Source organism: Tamandua tetradactyla, chromosome 1 (assembly GCF_023851605.1).
Source record: "Tamandua tetradactyla isolate mTamTet1 chromosome 1, mTamTet1.pri, whole genome shotgun sequence".
NCBI lineage: Eukaryota > Metazoa > Chordata > Mammalia > Pilosa > Myrmecophagidae > Tamandua > Tamandua tetradactyla.
In genome coordinates this window covers 220,454,860-220,480,057 of record NC_135327.1, presented here as the reverse complement: position 1 = coordinate 220,480,057, position 25,198 = coordinate 220,454,860, and the positions used below count along the sequence as shown (strand labels likewise).

The window sequence follows — 25,198 nt, the reverse complement described above, 5'->3', positions numbered from 1 at the left end:
GGGTGGCAGGAAACAGAGGCGGGTCTCCCTAAATTCATTGTCCCTAGGAAAATCCACATGAGACATCAGCACTCCTCAATGAAAATATGACATGAGCCACATATGTAATTTAAAATTGTCTAATAGCCACATTTTCAAAAAGTCAAAAAGAAACGGGTGAAATTAATTTTAATATTTTCATTTAATCCAATCTATTCAAGGTATTAGCTTTTCCACATTGAATCAAGTTAAAAAAAAAACACTAATAATACGTAACATTCTTTATTTCATACTAAGTCCTTGAAATCTAGAGTGTAGTTTACACTTACAGCATATCTCAGTTTGAAACGGACGCATTTCAACTACCCGATAACCACGTGTGGCTGGTGGCTTCCGAATTGTACAGCACAGATGACACTATTTCTGCAGCTTCCTCGTTAGGCCCACAGATATAAGTGACTGCTAACCAACTCATTCTTGAGTGGTGGACTCCATTAATAAATTGCCAGTACACATATACAGGTGAAAGCATTATCAAGGAAATCCAACACTGGCCCTGAAAATAATACGGTTAAGCATGAGAGTCCATGATGTTGAAATAAGCGTGAGAATCGCCTAATAGCAATCCAGACAGTTACACGGGGACCTTTGAAAAAGGCCTCTGTGGTGCAAGACCTGAAATGAAGCTGTCCCACACATTGGTACTTGCCACTGACCCCCACATGGAGCTCTGCTTTCTGAGCTGCTGACCCAAGGATCATGTCAATATAAAAAAATCCGAGTGCAAGAAAGAGGCTGTCAGCTTGCTGGCGCCACCTGCCTACAGCAGCATCTTAAGGACTCATTCCTTAAAATGGCCCCAGTAATAGACCCACTGAATTTTGTTAATGCCCATATAAGGTGAGCAGCAGTCCAATAATTACAGACTGTAAATTCATTTCCCTATCTTGAAATGCACTAGATTTTTCAGCAGTATGGAGGTTTAACTATTATGATGATTTTTGTTCAACTCTGGCCTTAAGACAGCCTGGTGTTTGTACCCATCCTCTTGCTACTTGGGGCCTATTTATTTTTCCAGGAAACAAAACCCCTTTCTAGAGTTTGCCGTTAGAACCTTGCTTCTGTTTCCGAGTCCCAGACCCATATCAGATACCGTGCAGAGCTGTGATAGCATCAGGTCAGCCAGTTCAGCTGAGATCTAGGATGTCCCCGGAGCCAGTGGCTGAAAATTCAAGGAAGGTAAATCAGTCACAGCTGCGTTCTAATTGCCTGCTGTCATTGAAGTTCTGAATCAAGCTCAGGAGAAGCAAGTCAATTTAAAGAGAGAGGGAGAGAGAAGCGATGGTCCGCCCTCTAAATTAAAGCTCACCCTCACGCTCCTCGGGCGTGTGCCAGCCACCGTGCAAGCACGCGCATGCTGCTAACTGCACTTGGGCACCCAGCACTTGAAAATGGTCATGACACCTTAACTAGAGCCTTCTCTCCCAACACTCTGCAATGTCTCCCCTTTGTTTTAACCTGTAGGAAGAAGGAGGATTTACAGATGATAATGGCATTTCTAATCTGCTTTGGGTAAGCTGACTCTAGCCTAGGGCGCATCTAGGTGGTAGCCAGGCAGGCCTCGCCACCAGGAATTCTGACCGTCAGTGGCTCCTTTTTGTGCCACCCGGTTTGGTTTTCATTTCCCAGGCGAGCTGCTCCACTTAACCAGAGCGGAGCCCTGATCCTGATGGCTTAAACGTTTTTTAAAAAAATCAGGTAATGCAAAAACTTCAAAGGGTTGAATGAAGATGCTATTTGAAAATCTTAAAACTGCCAATGACAGTCCCGTACTCCTCTCTGCAACTGAGTATCTTCTCCAGGTTGCAGTGAGCTCGTCATTCACTCAATTTTTGCACAAAATGGACTGGAGGTGGGGGGATATTTACTGTGCTTGTGTGAATTTATCTTTGCATTCTTTTAAAAATATCCCAAATAGGAAGGACTCTCCTGAAAAGAGTACTGAAATTGCAATGAGTCAATTAACATTCTGTCTGAAAAATCATTGTTTTTGTCTCCCCCCCATCCCCCCATACTCTCCCCTGCTCAGATAAATCTTCTCTCTTCTTACCTCTAATCCTCTTGCTTTGCTCTATAGGAACCTGTTTATGCTTCTACTTATTCTCCTGCTATTCCTGCTGCCCATAAATACCTGTCTTTTGTATCTATTAATCAGGTGAGGAAAAGCCTACACACATTAAGTCTCATTGCAATTTCTGAGCCACAGGGGTGTGCTTTTCTTTCATTTGGGGAAGTTGTTCTTTTGCTGCATTTCACTGTGTGTGAGTGTTGGGAGGGGGGGCTGTGTTTTAATCAGTTCTTCATATATTTAGGGTTACTCACACATGTCGCATCCTTTGCTCAGACTTCATGTTCATGAAACAGGTGTACAAGACAAGTGTCCCCTTTTCATCTCCAAGCTTTGTACATGCACGAGTCAGGAGCCTGAGCAGTAGACCCCAGGTGCTTGCTTGAGCTCAGGAAGGATGTCACCTCGCTTCGGCTGCTCAAGTTGGAGGACGTGGTGAAAGCAGTTTGGGGTGTGGAAGGACAGGGATGCACATGCAGGAAGGCAGAGACTGTTCTGGCGTGGTGGAAGCTGTTTCGCTGGCTCTGTTCAAATGCCAGACAGCGGACCTCCCGTCCGGAGCCCACGGCACCTCCCTACCCCCCTGCATCCCTCTGAACTCCACCTTGCTGGTGCATAATGGGCAATAGTTTTTACAACTAAAGATGTTAACAGTGTTTTTATTTATTCCCTTTTAGACTATCCTTGGTCTCAGTTGGCCCTGCAAAACAGATACACACACTTTTCCCTGAATCCCAGGTCCTATAGCTGGCTCCCCCCTCCCTGCATGTGTGGGACCTTGTCCTGAGACTTCCCTTCCGAGGGATGTCCCCTCTTCGGGACAGGAATTTTATTATGTCTGCGGTTGCCATTAACTAAAAAGTCAGGATTTTACTGTTCCTTCGGGACCACTAATGGACAAGACATGTCTTTAAGGAAGCAGCTCAGGATTTCAAATGCTAAGCTGATGGACAGAGGTGTCTGTTGGGTCTTTTTGTCTTCATCTTGCCTGTTCATAAACAGAAACTCCCCATTTTTCTCCCTGAGGCGGCCTTTTCCCCCACTCTTCTGGGTCCTTTCTTTTGAAGTTGAAAGCCCAGCCCCAGGACAGCTCACCTCCGGAGGAGGGGAGAGCTCCAGCAGACTTGCTGTCCCATCACTGCCCAGCAAAATGAGTATTTAAAAAATAAGCACATAAATAAAACTTTCAAGGGAAAGAGAAGTTATTGAACAGTCTTTATATATGTTTTTTTTTTAAAAAGCATTTACCAGAGGCAATTTACTTTTTAGGACTTCAGAATTAAAACTTCTAGGTTCTTCCTTTCATAAAAATTGTTTTTTACATCTTGACTATTTTCCCAGATAAGTATTTTACAGACCAATTATTAGTGATAGCTGATCAGTATTCTCTGAGGTCAGAAGACTCCTCCTTCCTCCACCCCTCGAGTCCTAGAATCAGCAATGTCAAGGTCCAGGAAGAAAACAGGGTGTTTATAAATAGAAAGCCAGCTCTTCCTGAATGCACTGTTTGTCTTTCGGGCATCCGCACGCATTCTCTTTTCACAGGCCAGTGGCCTGCCCAGAGTAAGAAATGTCCCCTTCCCATCCTCTGTCCTCTCGTGTAACAAGTTGGTAGATGCTGACAAGACCAAATTCTGGTGGCTTGGGAGATTTCAGCCTCCTTGTGCCTTTTTCACCGTCTTTTGTTCAGGTCACCTTAGCCTGCACTGCTGTGCGACATGAAATCACACTAGGAATCAGAGAATCTGAATTTCTTAAACAGTGCACAGAATTCTAAAAGGTGGTGGCATTTTTTTGAAAAATGAGAAGATTTGTCACATTACTTTATCCCTCTTTCTCAACATGTGCTCCTGTAATTTCCTATAATTTAACTTCACTTGATGTAAGATAAAATTTTAAAAAGCTACATCACAATATTTCCTTTTCATAAAGCTCTCAGATGGAGCAGAGTCTTACCCTCAAATCTCTACCAATTCTAAACAATAGAATTCTTTTGGTGTCTCGCATTCCCAAGGCAGAAACCTCGCTGTGAAATCTGTGCTGTGATTTCTCAGTTAGGTGTGGACAGAGACAGAGAGAGACTCCTCGGTAACAATGTAGCAACCTGAAAACATTGAGATTGAGGCTTTTGCAAGGTTTCAAACTGGGTCCTACCCAGTCTTTGTATTTTAGAGAGGATTCTCCTTTTTTTCCCCAACTCTTTCACCTTCTACACACCCACACACACACACACTTTCTCATTCTCTGCTCCATCTATCCTTTCCACCCCTCACCTCCACGTTCGTGGCATCGGTATGTGGAAGAGTGGAGGAGAGATGGGCAGGGCTTCTATCATAGTTTTCTTCAATTTCCCCTTATCGGTGTCAGTCTCAAACATCATCAGTATAACCTTTATAATATTAAGGTTATATTAATATTGACTCATATTAAGTCACAGGACTTAATATTTCATCTCTAATAAGTCCTCTAAAAGAGGAAAGAAAAACTTAGAAGGAAAGACAAGACAAGGCAATAATGAAGTTTTAAGCTAAAAATGTAAATGGACGATGATGTCCCTCTTATTTGTTTTTATGTTTTAAGTTTTCAAAATTTAGTAGTAGCTTTTAATAAGTTCTGTTAGGGTCTTCCTAGTAAATAAACTGTATATCCCTACTGTATAGCCATGTGAAGTCAAATAGCAGGATTTAGGAAGCCTTAATCCAACCCCACTAAGTAGCAGAATTAGATGCTTGTAGAGAAACAAAAGCTTTTATGTTTAATACTGTAATTTACAGGGGAGGAAAAATATTCCTTTTTGACATAGATCTGGCAAACTAATGGAAGCTTTAAATCTTAAAAACCGTTGTATCTGCCCAGGGCTCAGATTTATCGCATTCATGCAGGAGCCCTGGGGAAATGAAATGTTTAATTTGGGGATATCATTTTTCTGAGTCATTAACCACACCAAACCACCACGCCCTGGACCGGGGAGGCAAGAGACTCTGGACTAGTGATGTCCAAGCATTTGGAAAAGCAAACTTTCTTGGAACTTTGTATGTTTCTAGAAATATTTTAAGCCAAGTTCCATATTGCTTTGATTAAAATCCACTCCTGAAACTTCATTTTCAAAGAAAACGTACCTTCTTGAATTTTGATGGGGTCTTCTTGGCAGAATCAACCTCAGAGCTTATTTAATAAGAGCGTATGAGTCAGACGGTTGCTTGAAATTGGGGTCATCTCCTCAATCGTGAGTGAGAAAGTTAATGGAAAGTGTTTCTGATTTTTTGTTGTTCTTAACTACTTGATGTAACTGCAAACTTGGTGAAAAGTTGCCATATTAGGCAGAGCACTTCCATATACCCTTTACCAGATCCACCACTTGTTGCCATCTGCTCCCTCCCTACTCCCTCTCGGCCCCTTTCTCTCCCTCCCTCCTATACCTTTTCTTCCTGACCCACGTGTGACAGCTTGAACACACCTTACTCCTTTCCCTTTCGATACTTCAGTGTATATTTCCTAAAGTCAGAGTTTTCAAGATGCCAGAATTTAACACCCATAACACATTTAATTACAGTCCATATTCAAATTGTGTCCATTCCCACCCCCAAAGGAATGTGATTTTAACCCCAACTCCCACCTTATCTAGAATCATGCATTGCATTTCATTGTCATGTCTGTTTTAGAAAATACTTTTTTTAATTTACTCTAAATTACCAAGGATATAAAAATCAATTATGGCTAGGATTGTTCCATAGAAAAAATCCTGAAAAACTAGGAAGATTCACAAAGTAGATGGTAGAGAAGTCCGTATTTATAGTATGACCCAAATTTTGCCAGTGCAGTTGCTGGGAAGGAAGGAAGGGCCTCTTGGTCATGTATCCTCCCTCCCTGCCAGCATTCCAGGACTTGAAGAAAGGGCACCAGGCAGATTTTGACTTTCTTCCTTTCTTTTGCAAATCCAGAAGTCGTTTCCCATTGGCCCACTTAGGGAAGCTCAGTTGTCATTGAGGATGGAAAGTGCTAGAGGAGAAGAATGACAGAGCCCCAGGGATGGATGCCCCTCTGGACTCCCCCAGACCCCCCACTGTGGAGCCCCTAGGATCACATTGATCTGTGTTGAGCATGCTTTCCTAAGACTTCTCATCCTCTTGTGGGAAGAGTTGCTGGGGAAGCTGCCAGAAGAAGTTGAGAGCTCAACTGTAGACTGAATGCAAATGCCCTGGCAGAAATGGCGTTCTTCCAGTCAAAGAAAATATGGCGGTCAAGGCAAAGCGCAAGCACAGGAGGACATGGCCATCGTGTATAGCCCCTTACAGGGGTGGCTTCAGGCTGGACGGCAGGGGCAGCTCTTGGTGGTGTGAAGGATGCTCTCTCCTCTCTTCCTTCCCCAGCATTACATCTCCCAGCACCTGCCCCCTTTGCCCAAGCACACCCAGCCCTGGCCCCTGCTTCTCACCTGCCCCGTGCAGCCCCAGAAAGGGGCTGTGTCATCAGAGGAGGGAGAGCAGGCTCTGGGCTGCCACCACTTTAGGACCTCCTGCCTGCTCGACCCCACCATCTTCCTGTCTTCCAGCCACACTCTAATTCTTCAGATCCCATTCAGTTCTTCCAGTCTAAGGCCCGAACTCCTCCCTCTGCCTCTGTTCTCACTTCTCATCCTTCCCCCTGGCCCGCTGCCCTCAGCCCAGCCCCCCGGAACTCCTCCCTCCACAGCCCACCCCTCACAGGGTGTCCTGCTGATCCCCCCAGCTCTCTGCTCTGCCCCCGCCCCAGGCTGAAGGAGCATCGCCTGAGGGCTTAGGAAGTGAAGAGGCTGCCCTCTCCAGAGCCCCTATTAGAAACTTTTGAAAACATTTTTAGATAGAAACTCTTTTCTACATGTCTGTGAGTGTAAAGGAGAACTCATCTCAGTGCAGGATAGATTATGGCCTAAATCCCCTTCCATGGGCGGACCTGGCTGCCTGCCTGCCCAGGTGACGCTATTGTCAGAGAAGAGCCAGCAGCATTCTAGAAACCTTCCTAGAGCAGGTTTATTCCCACTCGTTTTCCCTACAAATAACCAGCCATATTCCTTTGAACGTACATGGATAAAACCTTCTAAATTGACCTGGAACTTTGTGAGTGTAGGTGGATAAAGTCTCCCAATCCACTGAATTTAACCCGCCAGGCAAACGGAGCCACTTTAGAGCTTTGTAAAGTTCATGGCTTACAACAGTCTCTCCATTTTTGTCTGCTTCTTTACTTTTACCAAGTATCATTTTGGTGTTCCCGTTGTTCAAACAAATGAGTGAAAAAGCAAGCTTTTGACCCAAGGTTTCAGCATTGCTCCTGGTGGGCTCTCCTCCAAGCTGGAAATAAGGAAGCCACACCCATTTCAGAGACCGGTTCAGGTAGAAAGCTTATGGCCTTTTCAGAAAATGTATTACTCTTCACGTGCCTGCTTTAAAGCCCACGTAGCACTGCAAGCTAAAATTCACGTCTCTATTATTCCTCTCTCCTGTTTTCTCCCTTGTGTGCTGTATGCCCAGTGGATGGCAGAAAGTCGAGAGACCCAGATGACTATCGAGGAGCGGAAGCATCTCATCACGGGGAGGGAGGAGGCCTGGGAGACCAAAGGCAAAGGCGCCGCCAACGACTCCACTCAGTTCACTGTCGCAGGCAGAATGGTGAAGAAAGGTCCGTGTGTGTGCATGACGTGGGCGTGCGTGTGTGCACACGCATGTGTGTTCTTGTGTGCACGTGTGCGTGTGTATTGTCTGTTGTGTGCGCAGATGTGCACGCGCTATGGTTGAGGATGGGGTGTGATAGCACGATTGTAAAAGATGCACACACAACAGACCATGGTCTTTGTCGTTTTTTAGTTTTAAATTTTACTGAAGTTCTGTCAGGGTTTTGGGGGGGTAAGATCTATGAGCTGTTCCTCCTGAAAACCCTTTCTCGTAAAAAGTCAGCGTCCTTTTCAATCTAAAGAGCATATTCGGTTTGTCACTATTTCAAAATTTCCCCGTGTGGAGAGGGAGCTCAGGTTTCAAAAGCAATTGCAAGTCTGCTAACAAACCTAAGATTTTTTCCCATAATTACTTTCAAACTCTCCATTTTCTTGCAATCTGGACACTAGTTTACCCAAGTAAGCCTTTCTCAATGCCAGAATTTATCTTCAAATTAATTCCAAGCTCCCTTCCCATCCAACCAGATTTCTATAGTTTACAAAGCTAATTTCCAGATATTTTTTAAATATCTGATTAAAAATGTATCCAATTCCAAGAAAGAGGAATTTCTCTGCAGCTGAGCTTTTAGAACTGCTTTGAAGCCTGCGTTCCAAGATTTATGAAAGAGAATGACATTTCCTGTGGTTAGAAAAGTCATCAGACACCCTTGAGGCTTCAGGAGAGCATTTGGAACTTATGATCAGGAGCTTTCTTTCCTATCTTTAGTGAATGGTTAAAATTCTGGGCCCCTTTATCACCTGTGTGCACATAAACTTCATCGGCTCAGCTATCATTTTAGAGTGAATTTCCTAACTTAACGGTAAAAGTTTTCACATTCAATTAAAGTTAACTTATACTGATATATGCTACAAGTTTATCTTCCCTTGTTCCCAAAACCTTTGGGGATCTTCACTCTTCTGAAGAGTGCCTGACTTGACTCAGGGTAGGGACATGCTAAATATTTGCAGAAGGGAGGGCAGAACCCTGGATTTCACTTAACTCAAATCTTGGGGGAAGAGTCCTTCCTGACACATCTGTTCTCACCTACTCTTGGAATTGCCAAAGGATAACAGAAGGTAGATTCCTCTCATAGAACGAGGTGGCATTTGACTATTTTCTTCATCAGAATCTCAGACCTATATGCCTATATGAAGCTACTTCCATGTGAGTTCCACCCCTGTTGAAACAGAAAAGGAGAACTTTCAGCCCCAGAAGGGCTAACTGGAACCAGGGCTGAGAACATGAACCACGGCTGAAGTCTTCCACCTTCCAGCCTGAACTTTTATCCTGATGACTTTCTATTTCAGTTTCTTTTTTCCTCTCTCATCTTAAAAATCATCGTTTATTTGTAAGCAGACCCCTTCCAACCCTACACCATTGCACCTGCACATGGTGAGCTCAGAGGCCACACAGCAGCCCCTGGCATGCCCTGTGCTGGGTAGGGGAGTCTGCTAGCTGGCAGGGGCTGAGGTAACCCCCCCCCCATGCAGACTTGGAGAACAAGGTCAGAGCGGTCCTGTCCCTAGGCAGATGAGTTTGCCTTCCCATTTTCCTGAATAAACTGGGCATCTTTATTTCATGGGTGTTGTATAGCATGCCTAGAAAATAATTTTCTTGGACATCTGCTTTTAATCTATGGACAACACTGTGCCCTTTTGTTCTGATATTTTTCACCACCACCTGGGTTGTTTGTTTCATTTGAGTCACGAGCTCTGTGATTCACACACAGGGCTGGGACTTCGAATTTCATTTGCTGCGATATCAAATCCCCCGCACCCCACAGCCTGCGGGTGTCAGGGCTCGGTGCATGCCTGCCTCCCTACCTTAGCATGAGTCACTGTGCACCGAGGGGGCGGCACTCTGGCTTCCATCCTGTCCCCCAGGAAACCCTCATTCTCTGCCCTTGTTTGGGCCTGCAACTTTTCGGACAACGCCTGATTCCACCTAACAGTTTGTATTTCATACAGTTTCTGGGGCATTCTAGGATTGTCCTGGAGAGAAAGTGCTCAAAGTACATCTTTGAATGAGAGGCGTTAGAATGTCCCCAAAGAGATCTGTGACTAGTTATTGAATGGATAATTTGTCACCAAGAAGTTCATGTTGTCTTGAGTCTTTTGGTTTTAACGTTTTGTCATTTAAATCTGTGTGCCCTCACCCAGTACCTAGAACTCATCTTCCTGGCCAGGAAAGGGCTGTCCCCACCCCCTGGAGATCTGAGAACACAGCAGGGGCGACATCAGTAAATATGGTCCCACCCAGGGTGTAGGGACAGATGTCCCTGGTTGCTTTGGCAATCGGCCTTCTGAGTCAGCTATTTATTAGCTGCAAAGTTAATTAACTCCATGCTAATGAGCTCTGCCAGTGTCTCCAAGCACCCTTTTAATAAATAATGAGTCACTGCCCCAGCCTGGGATAAACTTAGAGCATCACATTTTACTTATCTTGATGATCTTCCAAGAAAGTTTACTTTCTCACTTTGTAGACCTGGTAAGTGAAATTAATTTTTTTATTTTATTTATACCACCCAGCAAATAAATGTACATACTGAGTACTGCTAAAATTTTACCTAAAACTTACATATATTCCACATTTCAGTATTTTTCCTTAAAACTCTTGTGCTATAATAAATACCTCTCTAGCTTATAGGAAGAGGGAGCACAGTAATCCATTCATTTATTTTTCCTTGAAAGCAGTAGTGATGTCCATATTCCCCAATGCTGTTCTATAAGGGATGCCTGATGCATCAGTATCATCTGAGGAGTTCACATTTACTGCAAATAAATGCAAAGAACATTCACATCTCATTTTGTTCTTTGTAAATGCTCTATAGACTTCCCTTTCCAGCCCCTTCTCCTTAGTTTAGGAAAACTACTCATCCTTCTCTTTATTGAGCTTTCTGTTCCAGCTGGATGCCTTCTCTCTGCTGGCACTGCCTTCTCTCCCCTTCCCAAATGAGTGGAAGCATATCACCCATTCCCAGCCACACTGGGACGCTGTAATACAAACCCTCCAAAATCACAAATGAGTTTCAATGGATTCCCTTCTACTTCTTTTTTCTAATAGGTCAGCACTCCTTGGGTTATTGCTCAGGGAAAACACACTGAGTGGTGCCCCCAAGGCCAGACTGTCTCCCCTCACCTCAGTTCTGGGGTCACTCGCCCACTGGTAGGACATGGCTCATGCTTTACATCTTCTGAGGGAGATGGTGTAAATGTACTCTCTCAACTCCCTCTTGCCCGAAACTCACAACTCCCCAGGTCAAGTACACTGTGACAGCCTCCCGCACTCTCTTACTCAGTTACCTGTCAGTGGACCTGCTTTCCCACATCTTCACTGTTCATTTGGGAATGTCAGCTTCTGCAGTCCTTAGAACAAGAAAACCCAGGTTACGTGTCCGCTAGTCTCACACATTATTGCATCTGTGTAATAGCACCTTTTACACCTGTGGAAGGTGTGTGAGGGTGTGACGTGTGTGTGTGTGTACGAGTATGCAGTGTATGTATGAGTGTGTATACGTGAGTGGACGTCTGTGTGTGGGTGATTGTATATGGGTGAGCTTATGTAAATTCTTATGTTGTAAAATATGCCCGGGGGCTAATGGAGATCAATTAGTGTTCTGGGAATTTCCAGAAATGATATTGAGCTGCTAAATTGCTCCTTGTCTGCAGGTTTGGCCTCGCCTACTGCCATAACTCCAGTTGCTTCCCCTATTTGCAATAAAACAAGGGGCACCACCCCAGTTTCCAAACCCCTGGAAGGTAAGTTATCAAGGTGCTCAGTATGCCAATGGCTTTGTGATCAGAAGACATAGCAGCATTTTCACATTGATGGTTTCTATTTGCTCAGATATTGAAGCCAGACCAGACATGCAGTTAGAATCGGACCTGAAGCTGGACAGGCTGGAAACCTTCCTAAGAAGGCTGAATAACAAAGGTATGTAACAGATCCCAAAGGGAAGCTTTGTGTTAAATGTTGTAGCTCACTGGTTTGTATTTTCAGTGAGTAGGTTAGGGGAAAAACTCATCTTCTTCTTTATTGAGGTAGCTGAGGAAGCCAAAAAAACTGCCCCTCTATCAAAATCTCCAAACCCCATTTCTGATCACATTTTCTCCTCAGCCAAATTGTCTGCTTTCCATATCAGTGAATCTGTGCCGCTGATTCATATTTTTAACATGATTTGTTATCTTCATTTTATCAAAAAAGTGTTGGTCAAGACTGATTGAATTGCAGACTCTGATCCATTTGATAATGTACTAAATTGGAGACCCCCCCAATTGCACATTTTTCCTTAAATTTAAACCCTTGGGATATCATCCAATCAGAACTCAGCAGTTTTACTTTCAACCCTGAAAGCAGGCCATTATATGTATATAAAATCAATATCATCTTGGGCTTGATGAACTTTAAATTGCTTTTATGAACTTCCAATAAGGTAGAAGCTGGTACTATTTCTCATAATGATATATGATTTCTAAAAGAAAATTCTAGTAAATAAATGCTGTAATAAACATTCCTACACAAAGTCAGCAAAGCACACAGAATAAAACCTATGTAGAAACAGCCTCTTTATGCTTAATAAAAATGTCCAGTACTTGGCACAACAATACTCGGAGCTCTAGCCCCTCCTATGGACAGTGACTCCTAATAAGTTGGAAATAAATAAATGCAAATAACTACTTTAAAACGAAAGTATAAAAGCGTAATACAATAACTAAACTGCTAGGCAAGGGATGCAAACAATCTGAAGTTTATTACATGCATGTGATAATGGTCTCAGTGGTGGAATTACAACCCACAGGCCGATTCAACTCTCCCCTGGTGTTTGTAGAGAAAGTGTTACTGAAGCACAGTCACACCCATTTGTTTCTGCATCATCAATTTGTTCTTGCACTAAAACACGGCAGTTGAGTAGTCCCAACAGCAATCCCACCCAAAGCCTAAAATATCTACTACTTGGCCTTTTGCAGGGAGAGTCTACTCCCCAATCTAGAATGAGTCTGGGGCTAGTTCTACTTCCAGGAGGAAGAGGAACAAGTTAGAAAAAGCTTTGCAGACCCATGTGCACGCCCACCTCTCTCTCTCTGCTGCCATTCTCCCGGGGGAGCTTTGTTTGGGTAGAAGTCAGGTGAGGGCTAAGGAAGCACCTGAGAACCCTGTGTATCTCTATCCTGTTTTCTCCACTCCTGGGACTTAGGGGGATAACGAACTTTTTAAATGCCGCAAGCATAGCTGGAGAATGTTTTCACACGAACCTTCTGTTTGTTTGCTGTCGGTTGCTAGTTGGTGGGATGCAGGAAACCACGCTCACCGTCACAGGCCAGGCTGTGAAGGAGGTGATGAAGTTGGATGACGACGAAACGTTTGCCAAGTTCTACCGCAGCATGGATTCTGCAGCGCCCAGGAGTCCTGTAGAGCTTGAGGAGGATTTCGATGTTATTTTCGACCCTTACGCACCCAAGTGAGTTATTTCCGTCTCATTCTTTCCCCCAACTCAGAGCGGCTTCTGTCCCTGGCTTCCCTGCCGAGTTGTCGAGTTGTTGTAAGGCTCTTTCACTCTGTCACCTCCTCCTGCGGCAGATTCAGCACAGCCGCTTCATTATCCCCCAGAGCAGATGCATCATCCTGGGGGGCACGTAAAGCCTGTGCCCTCCAGCACAGCTGTACATCCAGGCAGACAACCTCGAATGCACAGCCTGTACCACAGATGTTTGTGTCGTCCTTAAATGGGCATCATGGGACTTGTCACATAACTTGAATATTATTTTCCAGATTTCTAGATTAGCATAGTTTAAGAAATTTCCATTCCTGTCTTTCATCTGACCTATTGGATTCTTACCCGTGACTTTGAAAAAAATATTTGTATTATAAAGGCCCAAATTAATACAACTAACTAGGAAATCAGTAAAGAATGTTAGCTTATTGTAATATATTAAAATCAATAAGTCTGAGGGTTTTCTTTCACACAGGAGCATGACTAAATCACCTAAGAAAAAGTGTCAGAAATGAACCCAAGTCAAACTGATTGAAACAGAAGGAAGGTGTGGAAGGATTTGCAGATGAACTTATTGCAAAATGTAGGCAGGAATGCATTTCAGACACAGCGGGTCCTTGGAGCACAGTCTCAGCCAGCTGTTTTCCTTCAGACAAGCTGTGGCCATGGCCACTCTCAGCTCCAGGTGTCAAGACTGCCTCCCTGCCGCCCAGCACACAGCCTCTCTGAACCAGGGGTTCCAGCAGAGGTTCCACACTTGATATTCTTTGGTCCGGTTTGAGTTCTAAGTCCATCCTTCAACCAGTTATGGCAGCCAAAGGAAGGAAGATGCTCGTTGGCTGCAGCTGGGTCTCTGGCACCCTCTCGAGCTGAGGTGGGGGGGAGACGCGGTTTGTGGCTTGAGGTGGTTCCTGGAGGAAATCAACATGCTGTTGCCAGAAGCATGGCAGTGTGTTCCAGGCAGACGAAACCAATAGCTGTCCATCACATTTATTGATTCTTTCCTACAACATAGTCCGAGTGGTATTCTCCTGCAGGAGTTTGGCTTTTGTTTTACGTTTGGACGTTGTAAGTTTCCCCTTAAGTCTGCCCTGACACATTCTCTGCATATTTCAAATGTTTAGGGTGTTTTAATTGGCATGTTTCAGTCCCACCTTTAAAAAGTGAACAATTTGCCATTTCCCACCTTAAATAAATGGTGATATCACCATTTCTCGGATCTTCCCCCCACCCAAATGTCCTTGCTTAGATTGTTAGGTATAATAAAATAAGCACACGTGCACGCACACGCATGTGTGTGTGTGTGTGTGTGTGTGTGTGTGTGTGTGTGTGTGTAGAGTTGTGCAGCAGGGTTTTATTAGGAGGGCTTTAAGGCAGGGAAGCCTGTGCAGCAGCAGAAACCTCCTGGGAGAGCGTGTAACAGGAGAGTTGCGTGTGTACGTAGCAGTTGGGTTTGCAGGACCATTTTATTTCAACATATTCTTATTGTTCAGAGAGGGCAATGGCTTAAGAGGAAACTAATCATGGAGGGATGGCAAGGGAACTGAAAAACAATAGCGTAAGAGAAAGTTTAGTCCAGAGATAAGAGGATTAAATCCAGAAGCAAGAGCTGTTGGTCTGTTCCCTGAAGGGAGCTAGTGAAGGAAGTAGACACATTGTGTAAATCCAAAGGGAAAACTAAGGACACCCCCACCCACCTCCGCCCGGGGACATGCAGAGTCGCCTTGAATAGGCTGAGCTGCCTTGGAGCGGTGACCTCAGTGCAGTGTTCTTGGGGTGCTGCCTGGGTGGGGGTGTGTGGCCTGGGCCGGGATTCTTGATGCCCAACCCCAGGACTTGAGGACCCCAGGTCAGGGGTGGCAGGCAGGAGGAGGAATTGTGGGGTTTATACGGAAATCAGGAAAGGGGCTGGTGGCGCCCCGCTCGGGGGTCAGAGCAGCCCAGGTGCCAGCGCTCCCAGCGGCCCGGCCGGGCGGGACTTGCAGCAGCCGCGACCCCGCTTTGTCCCCAGGCTGACGTCGTCGGTGGCCGAGCACAAGCGCGCCGTCAGACCCAAGCGCCGGGTGCAGGCTTCCAAAAACCCCCTGAAGATGTTGGCAGCGAGAGAAGACCTCCTGCAGGAGTACACGGAACAGAGGCTGAACGTGGCGTTCATGGAGTCCAAGCGGATGAAAGTAGAGAAGAGTGAGTACCCGAGCCCCCGCGCCAGGCTGGGGAACCCGTTGCCGGGTTGTTTTGATCCTCTCTCGGTTTTCTGCCTTACACAGGCCAACAGTGGTGCACAAAAGACAAATTTAAATTAAAACGAGTAAGTTTATACCCACGTGTGATCTTCCCACTTCCCCCATCGCACCCCCCAAAAAAACACCCTGCCTGGTATTAAATGGTTTTCACAGAAATTCTTACACCATGGATCATTTCCTTTGTTTAATTCAAATCATTCTGTTTTTCTGTGCTTTCTTTCAAAAGGTAGAAGGGGAGGGTTATTTCTGGGTTTTGTAATTCAATCATTTTCAGTAAAACTTATACCCTGAACATAGTAATTCTCCACTTGATCTTATTCAAAAACAAATCATTTGATCTCTTGTGGGAAAATGTCCCAAACCACTGTTTTTCCTAATCCTAGATTTTTTTCCTATTACTAATTAATGGCTTAAGCCAGTGCTTTTCAAATGGTTTGACAGGACCGTCTGCATTGGGGGTGCGGGTGGCCTGTATGGGGAGTTGGGAGGGGGGTAATGAATGGGGAGTGAGGACTGGGCTTTAGGCTAAGCTGCTCTGCTTGTACCTGCCCCATAACTTGCATTTCCATCATCCTGAAGCACCAGGTAGAAATAATCCTGCTATTTTGAAGAGTCTTGTTAACGATTTTTATTTTCTTATAGCACTCAATAAACCTATTTGCTGTCTCAGAAATAGAGTACCTAGATGAAGAGTCTTTCCATTATAACTGTTTTACTAAGAAAGTATATTTCCAAATTCTGCCATATGAATTGTTGCGTTATATTCCTTCAGTGTTAGAATCTAATCCTAGCAGAACAATTTTCTGAATGTCTCTCCAGTTTATGCATATTTTTTTAAAACAATGTGTTGTAGAAATAAAGGTTTATCGGCAGAAATTTAGCCACTTCTGCACCTCCCGTTTGGGGGACTGCGTCATATCTTCCGGAAGCATGTGTGTTTGTTGGTTAAGCTGGAGACTCAGCCTCTTGGTTTTGCATCTTAGGTCTGAGAGCAAGGACCCTGGATCATTTAGCTGATCGCCATGCTTCCGGGAAAGATTAGAGCAAAACCATCCCTTACAAAGTACCCCTTTTTCTGTGTCTAAAGACTTTTGGTGGGAGACATCCTGCAGTCTTCCTCAGAAACGCAGCCCGACCTCCAAAAGCTGCCAGGAGGGGGGATAACAGCTTTCGGAGGGGACTGCAGCAGATGAGCTCAGCTCTCGATTTTTCTCTGATGCAGCTGGCCCCTAATGCTGCTCTGTCCTTGTCTCTGCATAGGAAGGGGTGACATTTGTCAACATTCAGCTTCAATCCGCAATGTTGGGTTTAGTTCTCAAGACAGGGTTAAGCATTGAACTGAGTATACAGACTTGAATATGTACACAAATTGAATGTATTTCTCCCAGGATTAACTTTTTAGCTTTCCGAAGTTTGCTCTTTTTTAAAAAATTGTTGTACCATATATATATAAAGCATAGAATTTGCCATTTTGACATTAGTTACATTATGTTGTACTACATTCCCCCCATCCATTACCAGAACTTTTTGCTACCCAAAATAGAAGCTCTGTATCTATTAAGCAATAACTGCCTATTGCTTCTCTCCCCTGTAGCCTCTAACCTGCCTCAGTCTCTATGAATTTGCTTATTCTGTATATTTCATGCCCATGGGATCATGCAACATGTAGTGGTTGGTGTCTGGTTTATTTACTTAGCATAATATTTTCAAGGTTCATCTGCATTGTAACATGTATCCAAACCTCATTCATTTTGTGGCCAAATAATATTCCATTGTGTGTATATTCCGCATTTTAGGATTAACTTTAAAGCGGAGAAGTAGCCAGTCAGTTATGAACGATTTCCTATTGTAGAGATTATCATCTAACCCAAGCCTCTTGCTTCCCTCTGCCCTGTGTGCCCTTTCTCCACCCTTCCCAGTGTCCTCCAACTCCAACTTCTCGGAGGTGACTCTGGCCGGGTTGGCCAGTAAAGAAAACTTCAGCAATGTCAGCCTGCGGAGCGTCAACCTGACGGAACAGAATTCTAACAATAGTGCCGTGCCCTACAAGAAGCTGATGCTGTTGCAGGTTAAAGGTATGTAAGAGCAGCCTGGTGGAATTACACACAGACCAGGGGCTTCTGGCTGGCTGCAGGAGCCCCAGATGCAGCCTATAATATCCGTAAGGAGAGAGGGCTCCCTCCTGGCATCCCAGCCTCCTAAGGCCCAGACGCTCGTGGGGTACGTGGGCCCAGGTCTCCTCCGCTCCAGAATCTTGGTGTTGGCTGCGCTGCAGCTGCCTGCCTGGCCCTGCGCTGCCCTGCCCTTGGCCCTCAGGCTCCAGAAACCTCCAAATCATGGCAGGGAACTCCCAGGCAGTCACTGGTCTTGGTTCTCCATGCTGAGATAAACAAAGGTCATTGCAGAGGGAGAACCTTGCATTCCTGGAGGAGGAGTCAGAAAGAGCAGGGCAGGTGAAATGAGCCCAGTCCACTCCAGTGCCCTTGCTATTAAGGGCAAGGAAAACCTAGAGGGCAGCTGGGGGAGCTCTGGGCAGTGAGAAGTGAGATGGGTGCCCACCTAGAGGCATCCCCATAGGGGACCTCTCCAGAGAAGGACTGTGGAGCCATCCTCCACCTCTGCAAGGGTTTTGGGCATGCTCTTGCGTAACCACCATCCTTTAGGTGTTTAAGAAGACTTCCCTAGGACAAGCACAGATGCTCAGTCTCTTCCCTATAGCTGCGGAATGATCTAAATCAACATACCGCTTAGGAGAAGGGGCTGAAAGCCTACAAGGCAGTGCTGCCCTCTGAGTTGAATCCTAGTGAGAGTCCCCCGTGGTTGGAAGTGAGAACTCCTGGGGTGGTGCCCGCCTCCACCCCACCCCCCACCCCAGCGGCTCTGCCTTCTCTGCAGTGGGCTCAGGTGCAGGATGGGGGCTGAGCAGGGGAAGGAGGCTGGACAAGAGTGAGTGAGGGGACCAGGAGCATGTTGGTAACTTGGCTGGAGAAGAGAACCTTAATCAGTCCACACAAGGCTGTCAGTAGACCCTGTCACAGTCCTAAGGAGGATGGCGGCATTCAGGAAAGCATTGACAGGGGACGGCCACCTGCCATGCTACCCATTTAACTCCCCCCTCGCCCTACCCCAGGTCCCAGGTACGAATATTAGTAGATGAGACCCTAGAACTGGAAGAGTTCCTAACAGGAGTGCTTTACTCTGATTACTAGATCTCTTGGGGAAACAGTGACTCTTTGCCTTGTGTTCAGGAAGAAGACATGTGCAGACAAGGCTGGTGGAACCACGGGCTTCGTCTCTCAACAGTGGGGACTGCTTCCTTCTCCTATCTCCCCATCACTGCTTCCTGTGGGTGGGAGAGTTCGCCAATGTCATAGAAAAGGCTAAGGTTGGTATCTGAAAAGTAAAAATGCTTTAATTAAGTTTCTCTTTTGACACCTGTAGAATGTTCTGCCAGTTCAGATTATTATTACAAAGCTTCTCAAATGCCAAATGTTTCATTCAAGCCAAAAGCAATAGGTAGCGTGGATTCCCCTGAATCAACAACCTTTCAAACAAGCTTTCTCTGGGTGCTTAAGTGGGATGTTGCAGAAGGATGTGCACTACACCTGCAGTGTTTAAATCCTGGGTCTCTTCTTGCTCCTGTGTAACAACATAAGAACTGATACGTCACTTCAAAATTGTATTCCAGGTCCTGTGAGGTTTTAAGGCAGATCTATTGAATGAGAAGCTCATGAAGTAAAGCCCATAGAATGGTTGTTTCTTTTTTTTTTTTAAAGCTTTATAAACAAACTGTTGAGTGTTTAAGATTGATAAAGGATTGATAACCCCTGGTCTTCCAGCTGCATTATTTTCTATTTCATTGAAAATACCCAACAACCAGTGCCCTTCAACCGTCCGTGGTCTGTTCTGCTTTCAGACACACACCCCTTCTCTCGATGCAGCATGAGCTGCTGTGCTTAGCCATGGGTCATCCCACCCAGGTAACTGTGTTCCTTCCTTAGGCCTCAGAACTGGCAACTCTCATTCAGACCAAGAGGGAACTTGGTTGCAGAGCCACCTACATCCAGACTATCGAGGAAGGAATTAACATGCACACCCACGCGGCCAAAGACTTCTGGAAACTCCTGGGTGGTCAAACCGGTTACCAATGTAAGAGTTTACTGTGTAACAGAGAATGACAGGCCTTGACTGTCCCTTCTTCTCCCCTACTTACTTCATTCCTTTAAGCTGGGCACTTCCCACCATAAATGTAACACTCCCCTTTTGTTCTTGTCCCAAAGCTGCTGGAGACCCAAAAGAAGATGAATTGTATGAAACGGCCATAATAGAAACAAACTGCATTTACCGTTTAGTGGAGGACAAGCTTGTCCCTGATGACGACTACTGGGGAAAGATCCCCAGGTGTTCTCTTCTGCAACCAAAGGAGGTACAGTGGATAGGCTCTGCCCCCTGCAAGCAAGGGTGCTTAAGAAAACATGATGCACAGGGTCTGCCCGATAGAATAAATAGTAAGTGCTCGAGAAGGCTGAGCCAGTGTTAGCACCAATTGTAGCACATGCACAGCTTTTGAAAGGATATTTATTTGTGAATTCAAACCATTCCAACCATCACAAATACTAGGATAAAATCCAGCATTTTGTTCAGAGGTGACAGAGGTTGTCGATGGCTCTCTTTTTCTGTTTTAGGCAAAATATAACTTACTTAGCTCTTTCTCCTGCTTTTTATATAAACATTAAATATTTTGCATTCCTTAAGTTTGAGGAATAATAGATGCACGTATGTATAATTTTTGGATTTTCCAAGTAGTGTAGGTTTTTCTCTCACATCAATACATACTCACTTTTGTAATATCATTATATATTCTGTGTTGAGAAGAAAGTACAAGACACAGAAGGACCTTAAATTTATTTGAGGAGGTGAATATTAGAATATAATCTAAAGCTAGATTGCATGAAACAGGCTAAACATAATATGGGCATTTAAATGGGAAGAAATGTTGCAGAAAAAGAAATAACTGGAGATCATTTTAAAAAGAACATGACATTGAGCACAACCTTGGAGTTAGGTAGAATTTTGATGGGGAAATGAAAGGAGAAATTAATCTAGGAAGAAAGAGTAGAATAAACCAAAGGCATGGAGGTAAGAAATAGCATTTCATTCATGTTTTCACTCAGCAAACATTTAGTAAATATCTATTGTTTGTTTAGGTGTGATGTGGCCTGGGAATTGTAGATAGAAGAGAGGTTGTCACTGGGCCCTCAGCACATGGGCTTTATGAAATGAACAAATAAGGAGGAATAAGCAAAGGAGGGAGGGAAGGAGGGAAAACGGGAGGAAGGAGGATAGGAAGATGTAGTTGTTAAGTTCAGGTGTCAGCTTGGGCAGGCAGGTGATGGTGCCCAGTTCTGTTGCTAGAGACTTAAATCATCAGCATGTGGAATTCATCTACTGCTGATTACATCTGTGGTCAGCCTTCCACCATGAATGAGGCTTAAAAGAAAAAGTCAGAAGAGAGAGGAGGAGCTCAGCACAGCCCAGCACAATGCAACTCCAAGCTCAGCCAGCTCAGACCCAGATGTTTGCAGATATGGAAAGGAAACACCCCAGGGAAAGCTGAACCCAGGAGCCCAGAGAGAAGGCCAGCAGACGTCCCTGCGTGCCTTCCCAAATTAGTAAAGTTGCAACTAAATAAATCCACTTTATGAAAGCCAGTCCATCTCAGATGTATTGCATTCCAGCAGCCTTAACAGACTAAAACAGAAGATATACTTAACTCTTCTATGAACGGACAGTTCTAGGTGGTCTGTGAATTCAGATGAGGGACCGTTAACTTGGGGGTAGAGGACAGTCAGGAGGGAAACATCTGCAGGGCAGAGGCTGGCAGCGCAGTGAGTGCCCGCTGGTCAGATCTTGTGCCCTTTCCGGGTTTCCCCTGACTGCTCCACTAGGGTTTGTGTCATTGCCCATCTGACTCAATCTCTCTAGAGACCCTGACTCAACCCTTGAATCTGAAAAGTCTTTTGTACCATTTTCCCAGGTGTTGGTGTTTGATTTTGGCAGTGAAGTTTATGTGTGGCATGGAAAAGAGGTCACATTAGCACAACGAAAAATAGCATTTCAGCTGGCAAAACACTTATGGAATGGAACGTTTGACTATGAGAACTGTGACATCAATCCCCTGGATCCTGGCGAATGCAACCCACTTATTCCCAGGTACCCTGTGGCCTGCTGACGGGGTCACAGTTACACGTAGAAGTTGCTGAATCCCTAAGCATGCCTCAATTCTTACTGTGCTCATGGATTATTACTCTGTATAAGTTTCAGTTTCCGTAAGTGATTACATAATTGTGTATTATGAATATTCACATATAAGGACATTTCCTTAGTTTTTAACAAACTAGTACAGAGCCCTGGATTTTACAATCTTTGGAAGATGTTTCTGTTATATTTTACTTACTGAAGTGAATAACTTGTTCCCACCTGCAGCTTTCCAGGTCCTATAGTGGCAGATGAGTAGCAATGGTTTAAATAAATTATATACTAATCTGAAAAACTTCCCAGAATCTGGCATTCAGCCACTGATTTGTGATGCAAAGACCATAAGCCTCCTTCGACTTTCATGGCTTCTGAGCAAGCACAGCCCTCAAATCCCAAGATTTTTTACTATTTGTATGGCAGTATACAACTTTTATGCCTTTTTGGGGGGGATATTACATATATTGCTATTACAATTACATATACTGAAATGTAATTATTGTAATTTTAATGAGTTCCTTCAATGTATTGGACTTTGAAAGCTGTTTTGGCAAATCAAAAACATAGCCACAAACCCTAAAATACATGGTCGTGAGAAAAAGAATTCTCATATGCAAAGGATTGTTTTTTTAACTACCAAAAAACAAGGGGCTTTTAAATGATGTGTGCTATGTAATCTAGGTAATTACCTGTATGCCATGTAATCTAGGTAAAAAAGATGTGCTTTTAAATGATGTGCGCTATAAAGTAATCTAGGAAATAGGTTGGAAATAGAGCTACCAACAAACAGCATAGAATATGGGGCATCACAGAACGATGTGGGAATGCTTTCCATTGAATGAACTAGTGTACAGATTCCAACTCTCCTACCTACCTTCCTGTTTGGAAATCCAGCAATTGATGCTACTATTAATTATTGAATTATATAGATTATATATATTTATATATTTAATTCTATAATTTTAATTATAGAAACAATTAAAAACCATGTCATTGGAGGTGAACAATTTTTAAATTCTTTTTAACAAATGCACATGTAACAAAATTAATACTGTAACAACCATTGTTAGAAGGACTAAAGTTTAGGCTGCAAAAGAGTATTTTATTTGATATGATAGAAAAATTTTATGCTGATGGACAATTTATGCTTAATCATGGCATAATCACAGACCATAAAGTAGACGAATGACTACCTCATCCATTGGTTATCACCATTTCTGAGATGAGAAGCACCCAAGGAGTTAAAAAAAAAAAAAATCCATATGTCAAGCCCACCCCAGAGGTTTGCTTCCAGCTTGTATGGGGTGTGGCTTATGTGTCAGCATGTTTTAAAAGCACCCTAGAGATTTAAAAGTGCAGCCAAGATTGAGCGTCCAGCCATTCTTAACTAATGAGGAGACTGAGACCCTGAGTGTGAGGATGTAGCCAGGTCAAGTGTGACAGTCAGCGATGGCAGTAGAGAAGCACACCCACCTCCACCACCAGTACCCTGTTCCAAGCCTTCCCACCACAACCTGCTGCCTCACCTGCTCACTTGGCTTCAACACATAAAAAACAAATTTCCAAAGCTGGAGCCAAGTACTTTCTTTACAGTCATCTTTACAGGTCTGCAGAACACAGCGTATGTAAAAGATAGACAGATGTTTTCTAATAAAGATCACAGCCTCACAAGGTAGTCTTAGATTTCCATGGTTGCTGATGTTTGGTTCCTTAACTCCTGCTAGAATACATGTCAGAAGTACTTGCACACTGTGCTTTATCCTTTCAGTTCCCACTGAAACGGGCAGCCTCCTTGCTGGGCCTTGCCCACTGAGTCAGAAATTGGAGGTCTTAAACAATTAAGAAGTGGCTTAAGTTCCAGCAGGTATCCACTAAGCCCTGTTAATCGGGCTGATAGGTAGATGTGCTATGCTGTCCTAGGCCCAGCTAACAACCAAAGGACCGCTTGTGAAGGGTGGGGTGCCCTGTACGTGGGTGTCAGGCCTGCACCCTCACAGCATGGATCTTAAGAGCCCCCCTCCCCTTTTCTAAATCATCCTCTTCCAAGCCTGGTTTCAAATTCTAGAATCCTGAGACAGTGTGAGACCACCAAACTGAGCTTGTGTCTCTTTCTCTTTCTGTCCCCTGTCATGTCCAGTGGCCTAGAAATAAATATTTTAAAGCCATTTCATGATATAGAGCACGGAGTAACACAGGAGGCTCTCAGCGCACAGGAGAGCTTTGTTGTTAAAATAAAGAACGATTCAGGACGCACCATATCTTCCTTGCATTAGGAGCACCGGCTCGGTTGGCCAGGCTGCCATGACAGACCCACACAGTGGGTTGGCTTAAGCAGCAAGCACGTGCTGTCTCACACATGTGGAGGCTGGAAGTCCAAAACCAAGGCATCAGCAAGCCCCTCCTTTCTCTGGGAGTCTGCAGCATTCTGGTGCTGGCTTGCCACAATCCCAGGGCTTCCTTGGCTTGCATCTCTGCCCACATGGCCATCTCTCGGTCCCTGTGTTTGCTCTCCTAGTTTCCACCAACAACCGGCTTCTCCTTGTGTGACCATCTCTGATGGTGTCTGAATCATTTCCATACATAAAGGACCCCAGTAATCCCGATTAAGACCCACCCTGCATCAGCTGGCTATGCCTTAATGAACACAGCATCTTCAAGAGGTCCTGTGACCACCAGTTAACACCCACAGGAACGTGGACTAAAATGAAGAGCATGCCTTTGCTGGGGGATGGGCAGCTCCTGCCCTTGGGGAGCTCACACTCAGTCCCCTGTGCCCCTTTCAGGGGCTTCTACACTGGAATCCTAGAAAAGTCTGCCTAAATACCGCGGACACAAAGCTTTGCAGGACTTCAGGCTAAATTAATAAAATGTCACTTATTTAGTAAAATAAGTCAAAATAAGCCATTCCTTCTTTATACCATATACATATCTCAAGTGTTTTTAAAAAGCCACGCATGTGTGTTTTAGATTCCTTTCCTTTGTTTCAGCCTGGGCTGATCTCGCTCTTTTTTCTGTTTTGCACTCCTCGGGGTCTCCCTGCTGCAGGAAAGGACAGGGGCGGCCCGACTGGGCAATATTTGGGCGACTCACTGAGCACAATGAGACTATTTTGTTCAAAGAAAAATTTCTTGATTGGACCGAACTGAAGAAACCTAAAGAGAAGAACGCCGGCGAACTTACCCAGCAGAAGGTATTCTGGGGACCCCCTCTGTTCTCGGGGTTTGGTTTGGGTCCCAACAAAAGTGGCCTTGAAGCTGGAAGCCATCCCAGGTTGTGCTGGGGAACAGCAGACTGGTTCCCCGTGGGTTCTCGGCCGGGAGTGAAAACAGCCCTGTCTGCCCCCGCACTGGTACCGCGAGGATGGGTGGCAGGCCTCCCAAGCGGCTCCCTAAATGCAGAGGTGGCAGCTCAGCTG

The 25,198-nt window shown here is 44.7% G+C and overlaps 1 protein-coding gene across 18 annotated transcripts in view; it reads left to right on the top strand.

Annotated features, from left to right (window-relative positions):
• SVIL (supervillin) overlaps positions 1 to 25,198 on the top strand; it is a 209,602-nt gene that overhangs the window by 167,236 nt on the left and 17,168 nt on the right. For 12 of the 18 annotated variants that reach the window (XM_077152567.1, XM_077152551.1, XM_077152612.1 and 9 more), the window contains 13 exons: positions 1,504 to 1,551; positions 2,117 to 2,194; positions 7,615 to 7,762; positions 11,463 to 11,552; positions 11,641 to 11,727; positions 13,075 to 13,252; positions 15,297 to 15,469; positions 17,448 to 17,603; positions 18,777 to 18,913; positions 19,530 to 19,677; positions 19,809 to 19,954; positions 21,566 to 21,741; positions 24,829 to 24,973. In XM_077152567.1, coding sequence (XP_077008682.1) covers positions 1,504 to 1,551; positions 2,117 to 2,194; positions 7,615 to 7,762; positions 11,463 to 11,552; positions 11,641 to 11,727; positions 13,075 to 13,252; positions 15,297 to 15,469; positions 17,448 to 17,603; positions 18,777 to 18,913; positions 19,530 to 19,677; positions 19,809 to 19,954; positions 21,566 to 21,741; positions 24,829 to 24,973 — 1,710 coding nt within the window. The remainder of the gene's footprint in view (positions 1 to 1,503; positions 1,552 to 2,116; positions 2,195 to 7,614; positions 7,763 to 11,462; positions 11,553 to 11,640; positions 11,728 to 13,074; positions 13,253 to 15,296; positions 15,470 to 17,447; positions 17,604 to 18,776; positions 18,914 to 19,529; positions 19,678 to 19,808; positions 19,955 to 21,565; positions 21,742 to 24,828; positions 24,974 to 25,198) is intronic. The other 6 variants (XM_077152632.1, XM_077152677.1, XM_077152667.1 and 3 more) reach the window with 2 other exon arrangements.